The following is a 23,871-nucleotide window of genomic DNA, read 5'->3' as shown; positions in this document are numbered from 1 at the left end:
GCTTGAACAAATTTTTTTTCAGTAGTCGCTGCCTGGACGCGACAGCTGTTCTGTATTGCAGTGCGGATTCAAGTGGAAGGAAGGTTTTAATCGCCCCAGTCATAACTGTTTTAACCGGTCATTTTCGCGCAAAACGAAATATTCTACGTTGCGCGAGGAATAAAGGAATACTGAACTACAAAAAGGAAGATTACAGGCACGGCTAATCATTCTTTTGATAAATGGGATTAAAATTATATACTGAAGAAACACAATGTGACAAGCGCGCATGTAGAATTAAACAGCTGGATTCTCTAACACAACATATCAAGAAATTTCAGAATCAGGCAATTATAATTTCAGTGAAAGAAAGAAAATCATGTCATGTAAAGGGTAAACAGTATTGACTCTGTTTAACTCTCATTTGGTCGTTTCAAAACCGTCTTGTAAATCTACATGTACTTCCAAGCATGTTACGAACTTCAAGAAAAACCCTCTTATAGTCTGAAAAAACCGTTGGAGTGCATTAAAAGCCATTAAACTGCATTGTTACAAAGCCATTTAATCTCCAGCGGTTGGAATAGTGATTAGCTCCCCTAATTACCTTTATAATCAACTCAAGTTAAGAATTTTAAGCCTTTAATCATTAACTGTGAAAAAGTCAGATTCAGAAGCCAAATTCTCCAAGTTAAAATTGTAGCCATGAAAAACAGCGATGAGAATTTAGACTGCAATCTTGGAACGGTTTTGAATCACGCTTTTTTTACTCGCCCTAAGCGTGTTTCGCTCTCAACATCTTCAGTGAGGTTATTAGAAAAAAAAAATTGAGCTTTATGGAAAACAACCCCTCGGTTTTGTTTTAGAATTCCCCGGGCTTCCTATTATTCTTTTTTCAATTTTTTTTAATGCTCTCGCCGATTCACTTGATCGAAAATTCTCAGACTACCCGGAAAAGATCGACCTTGCTTGTTTTTCAACCTGCCATATCAGGTAAAGTTTGATTGCTGGCAATCAGAAAAAATCAAGGGCACATTTGTAGTCAACTCAGCTCATCAACAGGCCAAAAGTTGATATTTCCTGGTTTATTTTCCTCCACATAAGCCTTTCCGTCGTCATCACCGACTGGACCGGTGTTATGTTGTCCACCCACCCCCAGGCGGTAGGAGTTGGCCCGTTACCCCGTTCATTTATAATTATCAGATAATTCCTGCACCACTCATTTCCTGTCGCGATCTGTCTGACGCCCCAATTATATGGTCTCGGTTATCCGAGAAATCTCCCTCCAAGTTACCCTAACCGAGGTAACTTTTTTCTTATTTCTTCGAAGACTTCAACCGACCGTTTACAAGAGGATCGCGAATCCGTCTCGGGGGCGAGACAACTCGGGTGGGCGAGTTGTATTGCCTCGGCAGGTGGGGTAACCCTGGCAGGCGAGACGATGTTTCTTCATATAAACAATTTGGCTCACCAAACCGAGACAATTCTTGGCTTGGCGAGTGTCACCAAATGATAGATTTAGGATTTAAAGCAGAAATTCGTGTCAAAGAAGTGAAAATTAACTCCGCAAAACCCACTTACTTTGATCTAATGACCGAGGAAACCACAAAGAAAGAGGGATATTTGCACATTTGATTATTCAATAAAGGGTTATGAATGATCATGCGGGGTCAGCTCTTCCTCAGTTACAGAGACGACGTTTCATATATAGACGCTCGACAAAGTTGCTTCAGGGGGAGGGTTGTCTCGGGTACCCAAGACCATAAAACAAACGAGACTTCACCCTGCTAAACAGGTTATGCTTTGTCTATTGAGGCTCTCCACCTCCTGCGACATTTATCACTCAAATATAAAATAAATAAATTGACCAAGATATGATAATTAATGATAAAGCTGCCAAGGTGAAAACTTGAGAGTATTGAAATAATTTGAGACACCGCTTAGAAAGTGGATACTCGGGTGAACAAGATTGTAGTCAATCTTCCATAATATTGTGTAGGTTTTTGTTTCCTGGTCTTTCTATCCCGTTTAGAATCGTTTCAGCAATGTTTTGCTTTATTATTCTTTTACTGGCCGAGCAATGTAAACTCCCATAACTAAGTTAGGAAACTACTCATTAGCACCAAGTGTTCCACCAATGCCAAAATGAGGAAACACAACAACAGCGTATAATATAAATCAGTTTATTCACAAAGTTGCCATTTTTGTCGTAACCAAACCTCTACAAATCTATGTTTATGTCAATGTACACGATGTTTAAAACTCATAAAATACAAGTGTTACTCGAGCGGAAATATGCGGGCTATATACAAACATGACTAGTGAGAAAAATTCTCTCTCAACGAAAGAATGCTTACGTATAAAGTACATGCATTATACTCGGACAAATTTCGTTCTTTTTTTTTTCGGTTGTTTCAATCATTAATACTTTGGGTGGTATCTCAAATCAAGCCATGAACTTCTAACATACTCCTAACAGGAGTCACAGACAACAAACTAGTCCTCAATCAAGAAAGGGCAACACAAAATGACCCTACTAATAACACTACAACGAAAAGCACGCTTCTACTTTTTTCTCACATGTAAAAACGCCATAACTAACCCAGATATATCATATACAAGTGTTATCAAAGCCCTTTCTTGATATATGAAGGCAGCTGTTTGCCTGGACAACCGATGTGTTAATACCTTTTACATATTTTTCCCTATTATCTTTTTGCTAGTTTTAACACAATTCCTTTTCTTGGCGCTCCTCCTGAGTCGCCACCTGAGCCTGGTCCCTGGTCCGTAACAAGTTTGACTGTCCATTCATTCTTTTCGCTGCTTGCATCAGAGGCCGGACTTGCTAAAGGTGAACACATAGGGCTACCAGGTGACGACGCTGAAGGGGAAGCGGGTACAGAAGAAGCTGGTGTGGGCAGAGGAGTAGGAAGTTTGAGTGAAGAGACATCCGATTCTGATAATGGAAATGTCCTCTCTGGCCATGGAGGTACCGGTGGCCAGAGTTCCTCATCATTCACTGATTTTTCTGACCTGTCAGTTGAAGACGACCTTCGATGCAAAAGTTTAGAGTCTGAAAATGAGCGATGAAATCTCTCCATGGATGGTGGCATTGCTGAGGTGGGTGTGAGAGTCCCAGACGGGGACAAAGAAGCTGAAGGAGGGGGAGGAAAAGCAGAAGGAACAGAGATTGTAGCTGGTACCGAGTTCCCAGTTGGTGTCGGCAAAGGTGTATTACACGTAGGAGTCCCAGGCGGGGTGCCTCCTTGACTGTCCGTATAACCCAGTGGAGATGGTGGATCTGGAAGGCTCATTTCACTGCTTTGTCGCGAGGTTCGCTTTCTCTTCTTTTTTACCAGTCCCAGGAATCGCTTGCGTTCATGCTCCTCACAGAATCCGTGTCTTGAGATGTACACCTCGTCTGACGTGTCCTCCTCACTGTCCTTTTCAGTCTGGTCCTCCTGTCCAACAAGACAAAGACTGTTTAAACATGTGCTTTACAACGCATTAAACAAAACACTCACGTGTTTTGGAGTAAAATTTTTAGAAAATTTGAAATCACCAAAGTGACAGGTGGGCTACCATTGACAAGAGCTAAGTATTTCAGGCTGCGTTTATAGAAAGAATCCGGTATTTCAAAGACCACACACTTTTTTGTTTCAACCGGAAATACTCTCTGGGTGTTTTCCCATCTTCCCGTTTCTGTTTACATCTTTTTACATGTACATCAATACCTTGTGGCACATTGGAAAATTCCTTAACTATAACTCAGGGGGTGCTTGCATGAATAAGTGAAGCTTGAAGATATTTTTCTGTTTTGTATTTCATACAACTTGTAAAGATCAGTGTAAGGTCAATCAATGGCGAGCAATGATCACGGAAATTAGGGATATCAGGGTGCACACAAAATCAGTTTTTGAGCTTGCCAAAGAGGAAGTTTTAACCAGGATTTGCTAGCCTGACGGTCATTTTCACTAACCCGAGAAAAAAAATTACATTAAAAAAAAAAAATTGACCTCTCACAATACTAGTGTGTTTTTAAACAAGCTACATCACGGTTTAAATTAGATATAAGGCTCAAACTGCTCTTAAAAGTGTCAAATATTCGCTGGTAATCGGGCTTAGCCCTTCTTCTTCCTCTACTACATCACGGTTTACATGTCTTGAATAGTTTAGCATTTGCAAGTTTGTCATTTGCAATGCATGTTAACCTTCTCCATCCTTGACCATCCTTGACTATCCTTGTTTCCTTATGGTTTTTTATTATCACTTTAGTGTTTTTCTTTCTTACTTAACTGCTATTTTCAGGTTTCCTTCAATTAACGATCATTTTGTACATGGCCAAAATAAAATAAAAAATAACTATAATAAAATAACTCAAACTACTGTGACTGAGATCCTTTAATTTTGCGTAATTTCTGCCTCAAAAAGCTTCACTTGTGCATCAGGCAAGAAGGGAAGGACCAAATCAACTAGTCCCACCAGCTATCTGACATGATTGTCTTTACACACTGGGTATTGCCTGATCATAATCTTGTTAGTAGCAGAGAGAAGAGCACAAGGAAGCCAACATTAACTATGAGACATTTCCTTGGTGTGTTGGACCCTTGTTATCAAAGCAAGTCAAGCATACCTCCATCTTAGTTTCATCATCATCAGCTACATCATTCACTCGCCAGCTTGGAGTTGGGATCTCCTTGTACTGCAGTTTTTCAACTCTTGTGGCAGAGGCCATTGAGTATGGAATCACAATGTTGTTGATGTCAAATGCATTGTTCCCTTTCTTCTTCTTCAACAAGGAATTAAGGGTGGATGGTGGCATAGACTGCGTAAAACCTGGGGTAGGACTGGGAGCAGATGTTGGAGTGGAAGGTGATGACACCACAGTTGGAAGCGACAAACTGCGTGCACGCTTCTGAAGCTGGGCAGCTGGTAAAGCATCAAAAAATATATTTTAGACAAACATTAGGATTATGATACCATGAAGCAGTTTTGGTACACAGCAAACCATCAACAGAATCCTTTGCTTCTACGTGCCTACCAGTGGTTTTCAGAAAACTAAGAGCAACTTAGTTTATAGAGCACCCAGAGAAAAAAAAATTCAGGGTCTATGGAACAAGCAACATGCCATTTATCAAATGATAAAAATACGCCAAATATAACACAGCCTGCTGTTATACACAATCACATTAAAGGAAATTTTGGCTTAAAAACAGTTTTGTTTCAAATCAAAAGTTGGTGTTCATGTTAATTTATTTCCTCAATTTGTAGTTGATAAATCTTTGCCTGTTTGGAATGCCGGTTGTTTTGCTTCTGGTATTTTAGAGTTTCAAATCTCCCAGGCATTGCCATGTTTATCTTTGCTTAGCCTGATGGGAAATTATGACATTGAACAAATTGACACCAGTTTTTCATTCATCTGTCCTGTTGTTGATCATGAATTTTGTCATAACATTGTCAAAGTGGCTGTGGATCCACAGGGTGATAGCTGGATGGATCCGCAGACTACTTTGACAAAGTTATGACGAAATTCATTGTCAATAACAGGACAGACGCATAAAAAACTGACGTGAATTCTTTTTTACGATCACAAATTGTTAAATTGCCTGCTCTCGCTTGTTGACACTTGCATAAATTATAAATTCATGTGTCTGTCCGCCTATTGACAATGAAAATTAGCCAATGAGTGCACGAGAAATTCTGCAGTTACTGTAAACTATTGCATGGATTGACATTCTTAAAATACAGCATTGCAGGAATCTAGATATACAGAAGTCCTCCTAATGAGAAATTATCTTCTTCTGTGGACTCCACATTGAGAACTTTCACAGTGCAATGACGTCATAATTTACCACAAAGTAAACATGGCAACCCTCAGGTGATTTAACTGAACACTAAACATTTTGGATTCAAAACAATTACGGAGAAATTAACTTAAAGCCCTGGATGGGATGAGTTAAAGAGAACCATTAGGTGCACTTTGGAAGCTTAAACGCTTTTCAGTCAAGATTCCCTTTAATGTAAAAACAACAACCACAACAACATGGATGAGTTTACTTTCTTACCAGCACTTATTGCTGCCGCTCGCTTCTTCCTTGGCCCATCTGATTGACTTATCTTGTTTTCTGTTCCTCTAGATGCATTTTTTGGAGTAGAGACAGAATAACCTCGCTTTCTCTCATACTTCTGATTGTGGAGTTCTAAAATAAAATTTAAAAAAAAAAATCAGAAGACTTGGCAATTACCATTTACCGAACCTGGAAACTGAGCAGCTGAGTACATGGAACACTTCTTCATAGGAGTTTGTTTCCTTATAGGAAATTTGACTAAAATTCATACTCTGGAAAGTTAAAAAAAATTGTGTCATACATTTTCCCCCCAAGCAAACAAACACCATTCCCGCAGTTTGATATACTTGTCACACATGCAAATTTCCTCCCCCCAGGTTTCCCACTAATCTACCTTGAAATGAAAAGGTGAGAAAATCACAGAAACAAAAAAAAAATGCAATTTTATTGGATTTGCAGAAGCCTCTCTATGTTCAATGATTGCCTTATGCAGTTTCAGTTAAGAATCTTTGATTTAAAAATCTAAGCAATACTGGATTAAGCAGCAGCCACTATTTGGCCAGAATGCTCTCAGCTGTTTTGACTGTAATAAAAACACCACAAGATGAAAGTGATGTGAGCTTCAATGCCTCTCTTTTATGGCTTTGTAAACCCTAGACCTCAAATACCTTGCTGTAAAAACTTGACACTATCATAACATGTAGCTTTTGACACTCAAAACACTCGAGGAAATCAGAAAACTGTTCAAGACAGTTGATCAGGTTATCAACATGGAAATTAAAATCTTTTTCAATATGAGACATCTCAGGAAACACCGATAACATAATTAATTGGCCTTAAATTACTTACTAGCAGAGGACAAAAGAGAAGCTGCAGCACCCTTGGCCAGCTGTCCACGTTTTTTTCCTGTCTTGGTCACCACAGGCGGTTTCCTTATAAATTACAAAATACGAACATTAAACTAAATCTGTACATAGTTAGCCTAACAAAAAAAATACAAGCAAACTAAGGTTTTTCTCTCATTTTGACAGCAATCCTTTCAGAGTTTTGACTAGTAGAAATAAATCTTTCGCAAAACAACACCATGCAGACGTTCCATTCAGGAAAACTAATTTACATTATGAAGTTCAAAATTAGCATAACAAATTTACAGCATCAAGAAGTCAATAAAAACACTAAATTAATAGTTCAACCTGTCTGTCTTTGATGTGATACACACATTTTAATACTTATAATGACTACTGGTTAAAAAGTGACAGGTATTAAACTAAGCAGTGCCCCAAACTACCTCCAGTCTCAACTTCAGCTGTGACAGCTGATTGAACAAATCTACATTTCAATAACACTGTCTTATTTCATTTGCTATTCTTAGCGATGACATGGCCACCTTTTATGCTAAACTTAAATGGCCGGTTTCCATGCTATTCAAGGGTAGAAGAATTAATTAGCAACCTCCACACTGACCCATCTGTCCATGATATAGCTAGCACAACTTTGCTTTCAAGACTTTAAAGCAAACTGGGAGCAGTTACAGATATCAATTAAAGAAAGGAAAAACAAGCATTACAGTGTTTCATTTTGTGACAAAAACCCCAGGTTTACATTAATTATGCTGGTAACAATTAGCATTTGCTACCGACTCATATTTATCACTACAGGTCTTACATAGTCTGCAGCAGAAAAGAGGGCTTTAAAATTGTTTTAACTGGCCATGAGTCATAAAATTGCAATTTTTTGTAGTTCACTCATAGTCAAGTCACTGCTCAGTATACTTATAACTGCATTTTCGCAGTCTGATACCTGCAACAATTTTTCCATACCCAACAAAACTGACCGTGGTTTCCACAATTGCTTAAGAATAGACTGTCTGTTGAATAATGAGAAAAAACAAAAATGACGGTCACCAAGGATAATTGACTTACTTCTTCTCTACTATCTGTGATGTAGTTCTCAATGCTTGTGGTTTGGTCCTCTTCTCAAAGCCACCCCTTTTCAACAATGCACCAAAATGCAACTGGAGAGGAATGTCTAAAAGCACACCAGAGGACACATCAGTCACAATTCAGTTCACTGATTATTCAGCTTTTTTATTCCCTTGAGGAAATAGAGCACTAAGGTTTGCAGTCATCTGATTTTGATAATGGCATTTATGGTTACAAGCCTGAACGCAGCCCCGGTCTGTCTCGCTACAAATGAATCAAATTATCAGCTATATCTAAGGCTTGCTCTTTGATGTTAGTTTGCTATAATAGACTTGCTCCTGTTTTGATGAAGGTTTGGTGTTGGTATCATGAATCTCCTAAGGCCTGTGTCATGCTTGGAACAAAATTGAGACGAACATAATTTGATAACCAAAAAGCACTATCAAATTCTAGTCATCAGTTGACCATCAAAATGGCGACCTTATTGTTTCATGTGTATAACATGTCTACACAGGAAAATCTTCAACAGGCCCATTGGTGATAAAATTGTCAATCAATTGTAGTGAGCTTAAAAAATGTAATTGCTTCACATTTCAATTTTCATTGGGTGTGTTGCAATGTTATGTCTACTACATAATTTAGATTTTCAATCAAATTTTTGGGACAATGGCTTTGGCCAAAATAACTCATACAAGGCAGTATAGGCCAAAGCTGCCTTTAGAATGCAGATGCACCAAAGCCTTGGTCTTATATTGTCACCTATGGTGGAAATCTCAGTTGTGGCTCCCATTTGCATTTGTACAACTGAACTTCCCCATCCTTAGCAGTACTCACATTTAAAGGGGCATAGAAATACAAAAGTTAAGAACAGGGCAATTTGGAGTTAAGTCAGAGAGACATGTTCTGCTCATGTTTTGAATAATAACAACAATAAAAAAAAAATTGGAAAACTAAAACTATATTGAGAAATTCAACAAGATTGTGTCACACACCAGCGCATTTCAATTGCTTAAGACAAATTGTCCATGACATCTCATAAGAATTGACACTTTGGTCTCAAGTATGACACAGAATGTTTTCACACTTTGAAAGAATGACACCAGCTGTGTTGTAGTTTGGGAATGAAAGTCTCCAAAATAACACCAACATGCTACTCCCAGTTAATAAAACGTTTTGCAGCAGATCATATGAAAGTTCTAACCTTTCCCTCAGAATAAACGGTTCTATTCTGGCTAAATGTTTCTGCCTTTACCTGTACAAAAAGAAAGCACAGGATGGAATGAACCATCCAGGGACGCCACCTTCTCTGCTGTCGTCTGACTGGAACTAACCACCGGTAATGTCCTTGACGAATTAGAACAAATCAAACAAGGTGTGGAAGGAGTTACACAGCCACAGTACAATGAATGAGGTTTGGGCTTATGTCGAATGTGCGATAAGTGTACTAAACGCCGCTTCCTGACTGTATAAACTCCTCTAGTTCTTGCACATTGAGGAAACACATCGTTTGAAGTGGATGGCAAAGAGCCACAGAGCTTGCTGTCTGTAGAATCATTTGGAAGGACTGTTCGATACCGCTTGAGTGGAACATCCTCATCATTCAACAAGGAACTATCAAGGAGGTTACGCTTGACTCCATTTGGTACATGGTTATCAGACTCCTTTGATGAATCCTTCTTACTGTGATCAACATAGTGTTTAGACTTGGCAATGTCTAAAGCAGACACTGACACAGCATTGTTCTTAATGCCCTTTATAATTCCATTACCATCAATGTCGTTGCTGCCTCGTGCTAAGTTAGCATTTGAGGAACAAGCTTGAAGTTTTACTGTTCCTTTCCTCAACCTTCCTCCTTTGTAAAGATCATCATATCGCCTGATCTGTCTTTCAACGTTTATGATCTGAGACTGGAGCCACGACCAATGGGAAGCTATTATGCCTTCTTCCAGGCGATACTGCCTCCTGAAAATCTTCGCCCTGTTTGCAACAATACAATTAACTAAATATCAATGGTTTACCACAAAATATCGTCGTTGTTCAAGTTGAACAACAATAGTTTGAAGTGGAGGCTAATACTGAGAATGTTCTCAAATACAAATGCATTTAAGCCATTCTTAATTTAAAGCCCATCTTCATTAACCTCCTTTGTAAGTTACACATAAAGAGAATAGCTACTATGCCATTGTCTTAAGATACAACAGTGAAAAGTAGGTACTCAAATTTCAAATCTGCATGATTGCATAACAACATTGTTGAATCGATATAGCAATACCATATAATTTTACAAAGTAAACAGGAATGTCAAAGTTTCTCAACAAGAAATCTCTCTTGCAGGCCTCACTCATGATTTAATTTAACTATTATGGCACAGGATACAACTGAAAATAAAATGTGATAATTCCAAGATCTCAGAACATCTTTCACTATTCACTTAACTTAGCATGTCAATTAATAGTTTAAGTGACTCAATATGAAACAATAATGAAACGAAGCAAATTATCTGACTTTACACTAACACACACCATAGCGATGTTAACTTAAAAATAATGCAACATTCACATACGCAAATACTGTTATATGATAAGAACTTGCTAGAACAACATCTACTATAGGTGCAATAACAAGTACATTTTAAAAACAATTTTAGTGTGTGAATGATGCTTGAGAAGAACACCATTCTTACAATCAACTGGCAGGGTTTATATAGTGTACATGTACCCTTGCATACGATCTTGAGATTTAAGTGAAAAATCCTATAACATGTTTACAAACAAAAGGCATGCAAAGGTGCTGATTTGAATCCAGACAAGTGAATGATTTACACAAACCTACTGAGAAATATTTGCATTGACAATTTTATAAGGTTATACTTGCTGGTCATCAAAAATGTAAATATATAAATAATTTATTTTTCTGTCGTATACACCAAGATTTCAAATATTTACCAGGTACAAAGAAAAGCCCTGATGAGAATAATTCATTCAAAACAAGTACAAACTAGAAAACAAAAAATTTATCTTCTGTAGTAGAAAACAAAAAAGATAGCGTGATACTACAGCTTCCTGAAAATTCACAAAATCAGTTGTAAACATAGAACTGTAAATTTGGAATACATCTCAAATAAAATTAGGATTGGGAAAAAGCCATTCTGAAAAATTAAAAATTTCCTTATATAGCATCGACGACATAATATGCAAATTTTCTTAAAACAGGACAGAAGATGGAAAATAAACAAAATACAACCGAGAAACAACATCTAAAGGCACATTTAAACGTGCACTCCTCAACATTTATCGCGAATTAGCCTAAGTCACTGGTCAATATGAAGTTTTGCGAAGGCCTTGATGTCAGACCAAAACAGAGAAATTGGAATGCAATGTCAGGAAAATACGATAGGCAAACGAATCGCCCAAGAGCATTAAAATTCCCAACATAGAAAAACAGCGAAACATTGCTTCAAAAGCTTGTGATCGCTCAGTTTGCGGTAATAATTTGAGTGTTTTCATTGAAAAGGGGAATGAAGATGAAAATGGTAGCTATTTCCCGCTTCAGATCGCGTTATTTCGTTGTTGTAAATTTCGTGCGAGGGAAATTTAAAATGTCATCCACATTGCTTACAGATTTCGAACAGAACTCGACTTTTACCTGAAAAAAGTCTCCCGTTAACCTTAGAAGTTGAATATAACCTGAGAAAAGTTCAAAAACAGGCAGAAATCCATAATCCTCCATTAAATGAATTTGGAAAAGTCTCGCTGCGGATAAATTTCGCGGCACAGTTCCGCTCCCACGCTTTTTCTTGATAATAAGCAAGATGCGAAAAGATATTTCTTTTTCGCTTCCAAAGGCGATCATACATACTTTCGACAAGATAATAAAATTGTACTCACCGTTTGCTCCGTAGTTTCGTTTTTTTCGATTCACCTTCTTCGTCGCTTTCTTCTCCGGAACTCGCTTCGGTGGCATCTGAATCATCAATGCTCTCCAGAAATTCAACTTGCGAACTCCAGCTTTCCACTGAATTTACAGCATCGAAATTTTGTTTTAAATCAGTCAAGATGCTCCCTTCGGAGTTGTAAGATTCAGCTGAAATACGCTCCAGTTCTTTCAATACGCTGTCGACACTCGTTGCGTTGTTGTTTTTCGCCCGGCTTGCAAGATTTCCAGGCACAGCTTTGATGTCAACTCGATCTGCTTTTATTCCCGTTGAAATATTCGACGCGCTTTTAGTTTCGGGAATAATCCCGACCCCTGAATTTCCAACTGGTTCGAAATTAGCGGAGGAGGAATCGCGAGATTCACCACGCTTTTCCGCCAAATTTTCCAATTGTTGAAGCACATGGTCACTCAGTTGCCGCGCTTGAAGTTTGCGAAGGCGCGTTTCGATTCGTCTCGCTCGGCCATCCAGTTTTCCTTGCCGTCGAAAAGCCTGTGTAGTCCTTTGAGGAATTAAGGCCTTCCCAAATTCTAAGTTAGCTACCGGATGCTCCGAAACTCGACTCTTCTCTTCATTTTCACAAACAGTATTGCATGTACCAGCCGAAGTCTTCGCCGTTGAAGCACATGTCTTTCGCGGAAGATCAAGGCACGAATTTCGCTTTTCCTCTGTAGCAGCGGAATTACTTGACATATCTGCGGCACTCTCTTGCAGTTTTTCATCACAATGTCCGTTTGGCATCTCACTTTTCCCTCTCAAATCTCCGGTGAGTCTTGAAACTATGGGTGTGTTCTGCTCCGAAGGCTTGATAGTATTTGTAATGTCTGCAATGTTATTGTCACTTATCAATCGTACAAGTCCGTTCGGAGAAACCAGCTTTAAGTCCAGTGCTCGACCAGTATTCTCTTGCTTAAGTTCCCCTTGTACCGTTGATGAATAGTGACGATCCACAGAATTCTTCCTCGAGGACTCTGGAGACGCGGTCGCCTCGGTCAGTGCGGGAGCCATTTGAGCCATCTACCATACTTCACTTCACAATGACTGCCGATGGCAACGAGGCCCCGTTGAAAGCATTTTCGCGGCTGCTTACAACAGGGAATTATGGCCAAAATATTAAGCACAAGACTAAGTTCACCTCAAAATTTAAAGTTTCTAAAGTCCATTCAAGGGGAGTAGAGAAAACGTTTTTTTAGCGCGACGAGCACGTGACCGCCACGTCTTGGTGGTGCGTGTTCTAATCTCGCAAAAGAACACACCAAACTTGATATATGCAAAAAACACCAAATTTTCGTCTTCTATTTTCCGCGCTGACTCTCGTCGAAACCACACCAGAACACCAAAGAGTCAGGATGGGAGTATTTGAAACCTTCAGGATGATATTGCAGTCCGTTTCACCTCCAAACAGACCACCCTAGAAGCGAGTTGAAATTCCTTTCCCGCTAATCAAAATGGCGGCGTAAGAATCCACTCCGAGCTTCTTGTATCAGCAAAACCCTCGTGCAAATATCACATGCTCTAGGCGATTGCATCAATGCTAAGACCACCCTATACGATGAATTGTGTGATTGGTCGATAAAACAATGAGCGCCATCATCAGACAAAGCCAACCAAGGAGAATTGATTGTCTCATCAGAGAAAAGTGAAGAATAGGATTTCCTGTGCGTGTTTCGAACACACCTCCTTCGCGAGCGATATCGCGCACGGCGCGAAATTCTTCATCGTCATGAAATCTGGAAGAAAAAGAAAAGGAGAAAGCGTAAATTCGAAGAAATTAAGGATTACGTAGTAGCTGATATGAAAACGATTCATGGGAAAATTAGGAGAATTGTGCTCTCGCAACGATAAACGAAGCTGGAACGGACTTCGATCAGTGAATTCACAACCTCAGAAAAGAGAGATCGAAGAAAACAACTATTTTATTAAGAATTTACATTTAAAGCGCTGTTTATACTTAGTATCACACCTTCCACAAGTCGAGAATCGAGCATCGAACGATAAAATAACGGATATTGAGTTCGTTCGATGAATTTTCCTGGTACAAAGCTTGCGTAATTCAGTGCTAAGCTGATATTGTCTTTTTCAAAAGCGATATTAAAGAACCAGGGTGATTATGATATTAATTGTCACTCGGTGTCAAACGCTCATCAGCAAGTGGTTTTATTTTGGCACCAAAGTACAGTTCTTGTTTTTCATGGTTTGCATAGTTGACCTACAAACCGGAAGTAGCTCAGCAAGGAGTATGCTATGCTGTAACGTGTCTCAATTCCTAACCAAACATTCTCTCTGTTTTCGTGGGAGAAGATACTTATATATAAATCTTAAAAATATATATACATGTCTGAATACTTCCTAGATAAAATGAAAATCTACTGCCCTTCAGTAGAAATTAATGACATACCTCGATCAAAAGAGGAACTATTTAATTAACACTTATATGGCAAGCTCAAGGTTGCTACTTTAAACCGAGAGTTACTCACATCAAACAAAGCGAAAACTTTCTTCAAAAACTTCACCAGAACGAGAAGTTGAATTCATTTTTAAAGACTGACTGGATAGGGCTGCATCTTGCCTGCCACTTTATAATTTACACAAACTGCAGGCAAATCCTTGGCACAAATTGCATTTAATTGGAACTTGAAAATAGGTACATGTATTATGAAGGAAAGACTGTAATCTGTTAACACATCCCTGATCAGTGAATTGGTGAAATTAATACCTATGGTATGTCAAAAATATTCACTTAATCATGCCGGGTATGAGGAAGTCTGGGAATGATCAGAAACAAAGCTCGCATTGTGGCAAGGTCTATGCATACATGTGAGTACAGTGTCAAGAACTAAGCGCTGGGGCACAACTTTGCATTGACCCTCATTTTAATTTTGTACTCAACAACTCCACTTTTTGTCTTGGTATGTTTCGGTGTTTATATTCAATTAAATTCAAAGCAACATAATTTTAAACCAGCATATTTTTCACAAATATTGAGGTTATTATTGATATAATTTCAAAGGTGTGAATTACTTTTATCCAAGCATGTGTGTTTAGTTTGAGAAACTGCTTACAGACTCATCTTGATAAAACAGGTTGGACAGATTTCCTGGAGTCCTATGAAAATTATATACTTTTTTGTATTTACAAAATCTATAATTTGGAGTGGTATCAAATAGTAATTTTGAGACTTTGTAAGTCAGTGAGACTAATAACTTTTCCGCGAGTCTAAGTCTACCCTGAAAGGGCATGAAACAAATTTGACACAGCCAGACTCTTGGAATTTGGCCAAAATTCCCCAAGTAAGCTACTATGTCTTGAAAGATCATGTAACACACTTTTCTTAACAGCCAGCTAACAGATATCTGCATGGTAAGTCATGCACAGTCAAACATCAAGCAAAATTACGACCTACTATGGCTTTTACTGTGTACAAAACACTTCCCACCCCTACCCCCGTAAGATGTTGTAGTCACGCACTACAGACACGTACCAAGACTTGTCCATCGATCGACGCGATCGCGAAAATTTTTTACACATGCCCGCTTACGATGAATGTCTTTTCCTCACCAAGCATATGCGTTCCCCTAAAATTAAAACCATCTTGGATAATTGAATCACCCAGGATACAAATCCGGACCATGCGAAAACTGTTGAAATATGAAAAAAAAGCAGCGAAAGAAAGTTCTGAAGAAATTTTATGTCTTATCAGCATGCAGGATGCCGTGACTTCTCTTATTGAAGGTCTCTTGTCGGGTTATTGCCCTAGTAGCCTTTCTTAAAAATAATAAAAAAAAACTTAAAACTAGCCTTAAGTCTTGCTAAAAAAAATGACAAATAAGTTTCATCGAACAAATTCATTACCTGCGAGAAGGGGAGATCCGAGTTTCGCCAAAGGCGCATTGTCTTGTACCCAGTCCAATCGCTTGCTGCCCTGGGAATAACAACACGAAATTCTTTCATATTCTTCAGATCCCAACATCTAAATTTTTCAAACTCGGTCATCTCTTCCGTTTCGTCAAAAATTACGCGAAATAGATATGTGCGAGCACAGTGCTAAATATTTCCTTTCCAGCAATCAAAGATTATGCCACAGTCACGTACTTTTTGTCCAAAAAGCTCAGTAGCCTGGCCTCTCTATACAAATCCATATATGGAATTTCTTCTCAAGGGACGGGTCGGTGAGTATGGTTCCAGTAACTAACTTTCTTTTTGGAAATTTCTGCTTAATCCAAATCAAAACAGCTCTTTTAAATGTTTCTGACGATTGAATCAAGTTATTTTGGAAATCTTGAGGAGGGCACCTTGCCTTGCTTGGCTGCGGACTGGTCGTAGTAAGTTGTCTTTAATTACCCCTTAGAGTGACACAAAATGTTTAGTTCCAGGAAGGTTATTGAAAATTCTGAGAGGGAGGGGGATTTCAAAAGCCAAAATTTTGAAAGGAAAATATGAAGCTAAATAGGAATTCCCAGAGGAATGGGAGGGTTCAAAACAAAAAAACCTTCTGTGGGAGGGTATGGATAGTTTCTGTAACACCACAGTGTTAAGGAAAAGTGTCAGCAGAAAGAAGCCAAGTCAATCTGGAATGTTTATAAATCACAGCAAGTTAACATAAGCCAATTTTTATTGTGCATTGTGTTCCAGAAAATATCCATACCCTTCCAGTGGACAGACATTTGGTCCCCCCACCGACAATCCCTCCTAGAAAGTCCAGGTTTGGTTCATACATTCTGTTAAAAATTTTGGCTTCTGGGACCCCCCTCCCCCTTGAAATTTCCAATAACCCAGCTTTCCTGGAACCATATTCATCTTCCTAGTGACAATGGCTATGATTCTTCCTGTGAACATTTAGATTGACTACGCGAGTGTCCTCTACTGGGACAGCTAAGAAAGTGGAAAACACTCTTGAACGACTTTATATATTTGGATGATTACTCCTTTATTTAGCAAACTTCCTTACAAACACTGATATTTGCATACAGGCATCCTGCCACCCATAATTTTATTATTAATAGAAACAACAAGTAAAAACTGTTCCTATCAGGGGAGCAAAATATCTTGATTTGTCAGTGGGGAGCAGATCAATTATTTGATCAATTCACAATATTTTGCAATAACTGAGTTCAATAATAATTTTGTTTTATCATTTGATTATCAAGTTTGTTTTCATATTTAACTCACTCTCCCACAGCTCTGGGAAGATATCTGCCATTTTTCACATTAGAGTGTGGTTAAAATTATGCATGCACAGAATATTATTTGTAGCAAAACATGTTTAGACTGTACTACGCATGAGGGTAGAGTCTGCTTATGAGCCAAGTGGTCCACTGGGCCAAAGTTTATCCCGGTTTCTGTAGAATGAAGTGACTTAACTCACCCCTGAATGGGATGCTAGTCCATCACAGGGTTACCCTCGGCATTAAGTTTGCCGATGCTTAATTATACACCTGGGAGGAGAGAGGCACTGTGAGGGTGAAGTGTCTTGCCCAAGAACATGCATTACCAGACCATTATTTGTAGGCAGTTATTTGCAGGTCACATGGTGGGCTCTCAGCCATTATAACCTCACAGGCATATTGTAACAACATGGTTGGCTCTCAGCCATTAGGGCTTGAGCACTACTGCAGCCCTCAACAGATGTCTTTGCAAGTGCTTAAAATAGTAAATCAATCTCAAAAAGAATGCACCTGGAGGGGGGGGGGGGGACTCCCACAGTAAAGGGTTGGGGATGCTCATTGTCTCACTTAGGGGTATAGATCAAGAGGAAATTTTATTCTGGTCTCAGGGTATTCATGACAAAATGCCGCCATTTTTAACTGTCAAAGTATCTTTTAGGCTGCACTCGATGAGCTGATAATGAAAAATGCTCTTATTTCTGTTTTTACACTCGATTTCTAACGGTCTCTCAAGTGCAGTCTACTAGTGCGGGCTCCTTTCCAGAACAGCAGCCGGTAAAAGAACCTATTAAGTTTTAAGTGGTATCTTTTAGGGTCTTTTAAGGGTCAAATAAAGCCCAAGCAACACCCAGATTAGTCTCCTTTGGGGGTTTGATTTAAATTTTAAAGTACTTTCAAAACAGGTTATCAAGTTCCCAGGAGGGTCATAAAGTAAAATTCCCTAATCAAGTAGGGTGTTAGGAGAGGAAGAAAATTCGGATCATGTATACTAAAGGCATACACCGTCAAGTGTCGATCGATGCCCTCTATCGATCCTCAATTGACACTTGATCGACACATGATTGACATATTGGTTGACAGTCGGTGGAGTGTCCACTAATTTTTGCAGACATACCATTTGGTATCGATCAATTTATATGGGTCAGTTGACATTCAGCCAATTATTGACCGACTGTCGTTCGAGCGTCGATTTAGATGTTTATCGAGTGTCAACCGAATGTCAGCCAAGTATCAGTCAGGAGGTTGATCAAGTGTTGATCTAGATGTCAATTGAGTGTTGATCAAGGATCAATAACGGGTATCGATCAACACTCGACTGCGGATGCCTTTAGTACACATGATCCGCAAATCCTAGATGGGCTAGTTTGGCGGATATTTTGTAAGTAAGAATAGCAAGCACAACTGCAAGGATCTGATCTCTTCAATTCACATTGGTATTATAATTTTTTAAAAAAAGTATTGTTTTCCTTTACTCATTTTTGCAAAATAATTAATTATCCACAATCAGTTGAAACCATCTCCCAGAAAATATTTAATAACCTCAATAAATTTGCACAAAATATCTTACTCCTGTCATCAATAAAATCCACTGGCTACCCACCCACTTGAAAATATGCAATTTGAAATCTAGGCAGTAGTTTTGTTAGTTTAATATACTACTCTCCACCTTGATGGTTGTTCACATTTTCCAATTTTGTTATCGCCACAGAGACAATTAAAAGTCTTGTCACCATGGAAACCTAATATGTCTCTCTCTTCATGAATACGGAATGAAAAAGTAGATTCACATGTTCCAACAAAGTATTGTGCATGGGCACAAATCCACTGATCAATGATGGCTACTCCTCCATCACGGTAATTTTTCAAAATTTCTTTTGGAGGGTCATACTTCACAAGGGGCAGCTTGCTCTTCAAATAATTTACATCTGAAAGACAAGGAATTATTGTTAGTGTTGTCTATTATTCTTAGTGTTGCTTGGAGCTAATTGGAGTGCGCTCTATTCCTGAAGAACTTGATATATTAAAAGCTTGAGAGCAGATTGACAAAATGTGTTCCAAATTGATTGGCATAAACATTTTGTGTAGGACTGAGAAGAGTTGGTTGCAAAAGTGCTTTGAAAAACTTTTGTACTAGGAGAACATGGGCTTCCTACATGATAGACCAATATCTTCAATTCAATTGTCAGTTCAATATTTTCAATCAACAGAGAGAGAATATTGCTTGTGTGGAGTTAAAAGGAAATTCTGATCATCAGGGAAAAAACCAAATTCTTCCAATGAGTATTGGTTAATGATAGTTAAATTTCCAGCAAGTGCTCTTTTAAGCCCTTACCTCCCGAAGACTGAACTTAATAGTACAGTTAAAACACCTTTCAGTCTGTGGATAAACCCTAGTGTGGGACCATTTAATAAAAGGGGCAGCAAATGGTCCTTCAAAAACCACGTGTCTGGCCAAATTTTTGTCGAATTTCCCAGGTCTTGCAGTCTCATTTTTTAGCGGTCATGTTCACCTCACAGTCTTGATTTTTTTGCAAGTTAGACCAAGAAAGTCTTCAAGTACCAATTGTTTTTTATTATATATAAATGATGTCTGAACATCTTAGAACCTGAACTTCTCAAGCTTACATTTAAAACACTTTGAAGTCTCAGTCTTGCATTTGAAGAAGTCAAAATGTCTCAGGGTATGCAAAGAAAAATGCTGGTCACAACTTCTAGCTGAGTGTCTAGCATTTACCATTCACCACCCCTAATAAAGGCTACTCAGGAGCAGTACTTTCATGTGGTACTAACTTTTTGGTTTGTCAATAAACCCTTAGTGAGTGACCATAAAATGAAAGCTATTGAGCAGCAGTTTCATGCGGTACATACTATTTATTGTGCCGTACTGGGAGATTTAAGTAATTTATAATAAGCCCCAATGTTAGTAACCATTCAAATGAAAGCTGATTGGGCAAAGATTTGTTGCAGGTCAGCTGTTACACTCCTGGCAGTCTGTTTTTCTCTCGAAATTCAGTACGGGTTATTTGGCGAGACGTTTTGGCTAAAGGGGAATGGGACGAGACATGGGCGCGGCATACTGCCCTTGTCCAGCCTTCTTCCCTGCTCGGCCACCACCATACTGCTCTTTTGTGTTCACGATGACTAAACACTCATCCTAGTGACCCTTAGAGAAAAACCGGCTGCCAGCAGACTACTCAGCTGTATGTTTTGTGTATAATTTCTGTAAACTGAATGTAAATTCTTTCATTCACGATTTCCTTACTTCAGCACTATTGAGAATGAAAGGGTTTCAACCGTTTCAGTCCCAAGTTCAAGACCAGACAGCCATATAGTTCTTTTAGCGTCAATTCCGAGAAGTTGGTGGTGCATTGAGACAATATCACTTTGTTCACTTATCCCTTTATTCTTATCTCTTTTATTTGCTTGATAACATGTTGGTGTTCCCATGAGAAAATGAATTTTGAACACTCCTGGAAATTAAACTGTAGTTAGCTGCCAGAAGTGTTAAAGAATCACCTTCTTTATCTGCATCAGTTGCAAGGAAAACCATCTTCAGCTTTTCTTTCTTGAGAATCTCCTTAATCTGTTTCACAGCATTGTCCAGTGACGGGACACCATCAGGGTGAGCATATAGGAAATCAGCTCTCCTCATGTGAACAGCTAGGTACGGACCTCCCTTGGCAGTTCCTTCCTTTTTCTGGTTCTTTGTCCAGTCAGCATCCATGACAGTTGCATCTCTCTCATCATCTGATTTTAACACTTCTCTGCGAAATTTGTCTCCTTCTTCTCTTAAGTCCTTGGCAAACACAAGGCTTCTTCTCGCCTGTGACAAATATTAACCCAGATTGATCAACATCTTGTTTGTTCTTATAATACTGGGACAAAGTATATCAAAGGTATAAAATATGCATATAAGCATAGTCAGGGGCAGATATAGGATAAATGATGACCAACTTCAGAAGCAACAAGTGCCAAAATGCCAAAGATCTAAACTCCCTTAAGTCCCCTTTCCTGGGTTTCTGAGTCATTCTGAAAAAGCTGACTGATTTCCATAAAATGGTGGGAACTGGTAAGGATCTTCACCCGCTTGTGGCTCATCAGGCCTTCACTTATATCTGGTTCAGCAGCATGAGGTGATCAGGAATATCTCTACTCTCCTGGGTGGGATGCAAGTCCATCGCTTAGTTTCTACCCACCATTGAATTCATCAGTTTGCATTTATACGCCTACACGTGTCCCATCTAAGGACACAGCACCATCATGACCCTTCTAAGCAAACTGTCAGGGAGAGGTACCTGCAATAGCCTTAAATGCAACACAGGGGGGAGGGGTAGCAGATTGCTCCTACACAATACAAACACCTAACAGTATTGGCCACTTAGGCCAAAGGGAGACTTGACCTACTGAGGGATGGTGTCCTAAAAAACCAACAAAGAATGGCTTATTTTGCAAAAAGGTTCAAATTTATTTTAAAGAGGTAGCAGGGGTTTATTTTAAGATTCTAATAAAGAGGAGTTAAGTCAATCTTTTGCAGTAATAAAGTTAAAATTCTCAGGTAAGACTTATTGAAAAATTAGGGGTTACCTTATAAAACTCCACCTGACCATAATGGATGTGCATAACCTTTTCAAATCTGTCAACAAACACAGACCTGAAACAATAAAAACAAAACATCGAAAAAACACAAGTTACACTACCTCCCAGTAATCCTTCTCTCCATAAATGATGTGCAACACTTCCTCAAATCTGTCTACAAACACCGATCTGGAATACAGTGAAAAATAATAAAATACTTTAGAGAGCCTGTGGAGTGTACAAGTGTTAATTGGAGACTGATTGCTAAGCTGCAGGCTTGAATCCAGACTACATGGGAGTCCAGAAATGAAAAGTCCATGTATCAAAATATTTCAGTAGCTCCAACCTCACTTTCCTTTGCCGAAAAGGCAATATTGCAGCAACACCCCTCCATGGTTTTTCTCAACCAGCGTGTGCTGTGTACATTACAGCCATCAGAAGCTGTTATTAGTGCACGTAAGAATGGTGCAACATGAAGGTGAAATGTAAAATGTTTGGTTTTCCTTTTAAAGGTCATTCAAAAATCACTGCGTCATTGTCATACAAATATAAGAGTCTCTTAAAATCTCTTCTGTCAGGCTCTCATGTTGTCAAATGAAAGATAACATTCTCCAGTTGATAACAATAGTAGATAGCAAAGAGCTGCAATGGAAATTGGTGGAGCAGAACCCTTCATGGCTATCCTATGAACTGTAAAGTAGCTAATTTAAATCTTTTCAGGTTACATGAAGTTTCAAAGAAATGCTACGTATGATACCTTTGTGTAATTGTATAAAAAGAAAACAATGCACAGGTCATGTGTATCTTCAATTCGCTGTTTAAAAAGTACCCATATATTGTCTTAAATGTAGACCAAGTAAATAATTTCTCTTAAGCTATTTGATAAATTTTTCTTTTAAAAAATTATAATTTTCAACACTGATAATAAAATTTTTATTCCATAGAAATGAAAAAAATCAAATGGAATCTTCTTTGTTATTTTTGTGTCAAGTCATTATAACAATCATTTTTCAATTAAAAGCAGTCTGTCGATTCACTGACTAAAATAACTTCAGTAATGCCACAAAATGTACACGAATTAAATGAGAACGATTAACTTTGAAACCTATTTTAAGGTTATCTTCCACCCCTTGTGGGAATTTCCTAAGACTAGCCATAACATACCAGTGAAAAACAAAGAGGTTGACACGTGGAATTGAATTCATTTCAAGTCCCTTTGATCTTTGAGCTATCAATATAAATAACTTAACTTCAATGCGACGCAAAATCCAACATGTAATGTACTCCAAAAAAGGTGTCAGTAAAAAATTCAAATTAAAAATAATCCAACCTTGATTTGGTCTTTTCGAGTGTAGGAACCAATATGGCTGCGGTACCCTGGACAGATAGGCATTTAAATTTACGCGCGAAGACATCGTCCATCCCCCAAAAGTACCCGCGATAAAGGCCGTCCTCATCCTTGTGGTAAACAGGTCTGTCAATGCAATCTCTATCATCTATTTTTTCTTCCCAATGTCCGTCTTTCCAGCCCTCGGCGTAGCCCTGTAAATAAAGGATTTCGTCTAAAGCCGGCTCGCCGGTTTCTTTAACAAAGTCTTCGAATTCTATGACAGGAACGTATCGATTCAAGCTTTCCAGGTCGAAAAATGTTCGCCAAGGGAGCGCGTTTTGTTCGATCGGGGATCGCCAGTGGTACAATTTTCTCCACGGTGGAACGACAAGGACCCAGTTCTGCTTCTCTCGAAGGAGTTTCATCATATTTGCCACTCTCATGTACACATCACGCCTGAGGTTGAACCCCTCTCCAGGATTCACATCGTAGAGTAGGTACCTCTTACTGTGTGATTGTGTTCCATTATTTGCTTGCAATGAATCGACATTTAGACCATGCTGACTTGAAGGTTCAAATGCAATATAATCGTCATCCAAATCTTCGCTGAAAACGGCTGAACGGTGACTTAATACTAAAAAGAAAACAGGGAACAACTTCCATTCAACCGCCATGTTGGTATTATCGCGGGAAAAATAGTATTGGCTGGAAGTATTATATAACAACTCTCAAATCTGATTGGTCAGCAAAACAAGGCTCGCTGTCAATTGTCAAGAAAGCCAATAATTGACCAACACGAATGAATGGCATTTTCTACAAATAAAGATATTTTTATTATTTATTTTACATTCAGTGAAATGATAAAACGAATTGATTTCATTCAAGTTTTATATTTTATTTT

At 38.7% G+C, this 23,871-nt stretch overlaps 2 protein-coding genes across 3 annotated transcripts; both read right to left on the bottom strand.

Annotated features, from left to right (window-relative positions):
• Positions 1 to 2,145: 2,145 nt before the first annotated feature.
• On the bottom strand, positions 2,146 to 16,023 carry LOC145486434 (KAT8 regulatory NSL complex subunit 1-like). The gene is made up of 8 exons (XM_081465104.1): positions 15,753 to 16,023; positions 11,854 to 13,630; positions 9,219 to 9,943; positions 7,967 to 8,072; positions 6,894 to 6,976; positions 6,042 to 6,176; positions 4,610 to 4,905; positions 2,146 to 3,437 (listed from the first exon to the last, which is right to left on the bottom strand). The coding sequence occupies exons 2-8, from the start codon at positions 12,915 to 12,917 to the stop codon at positions 2,685 to 2,687; spliced, it is 3,162 nt and encodes a 1,053-aa protein (XP_081321230.1). The 5' UTR covers positions 12,918 to 13,630; positions 15,753 to 16,023; the 3' UTR covers positions 2,146 to 2,684.
• Positions 16,024 to 18,589: 2,566 nt separating this feature from the next.
• Positions 18,590 to 23,721, bottom strand: LOC145486439 (GDP-fucose protein O-fucosyltransferase 2-like). Of its 2 annotated transcripts, none has more exons than XM_081465110.1 (4): positions 22,971 to 23,721; positions 21,763 to 21,829; positions 20,582 to 20,888; positions 18,590 to 18,990 (listed from the first exon to the last, which is right to left on the bottom strand). In XM_081465110.1, exons 1-4 carry the CDS (start codon positions 23,642 to 23,644, stop codon positions 18,713 to 18,715), a joined length of 1,326 nt encoding a protein of 441 aa, XP_081321236.1. In that variant the 5' UTR covers positions 23,645 to 23,721; the 3' UTR covers positions 18,590 to 18,712. The 2 variants fall into 2 exon arrangements, with proteins under 2 accessions (XP_081321236.1, XP_081321237.1); XM_081465111.1 differs by lacking the exon at positions 21,763 to 21,829 and adding an exon at positions 21,650 to 21,716.
• Between the last annotated feature and the right edge of the window lie 150 nt (positions 23,722 to 23,871).

Source organism: Orbicella franksi, chromosome 5, assembly GCF_964199315.1.
Source record: "Orbicella franksi chromosome 5, jaOrbFran1.1, whole genome shotgun sequence".
Lineage (NCBI taxonomy): Eukaryota > Metazoa > Cnidaria > Anthozoa > Scleractinia > Merulinidae > Orbicella > Orbicella franksi.
The sequence above is the reverse complement of the archived record's forward strand: the minus strand, read 5'-3'. Positions and strand labels throughout refer to the sequence as shown.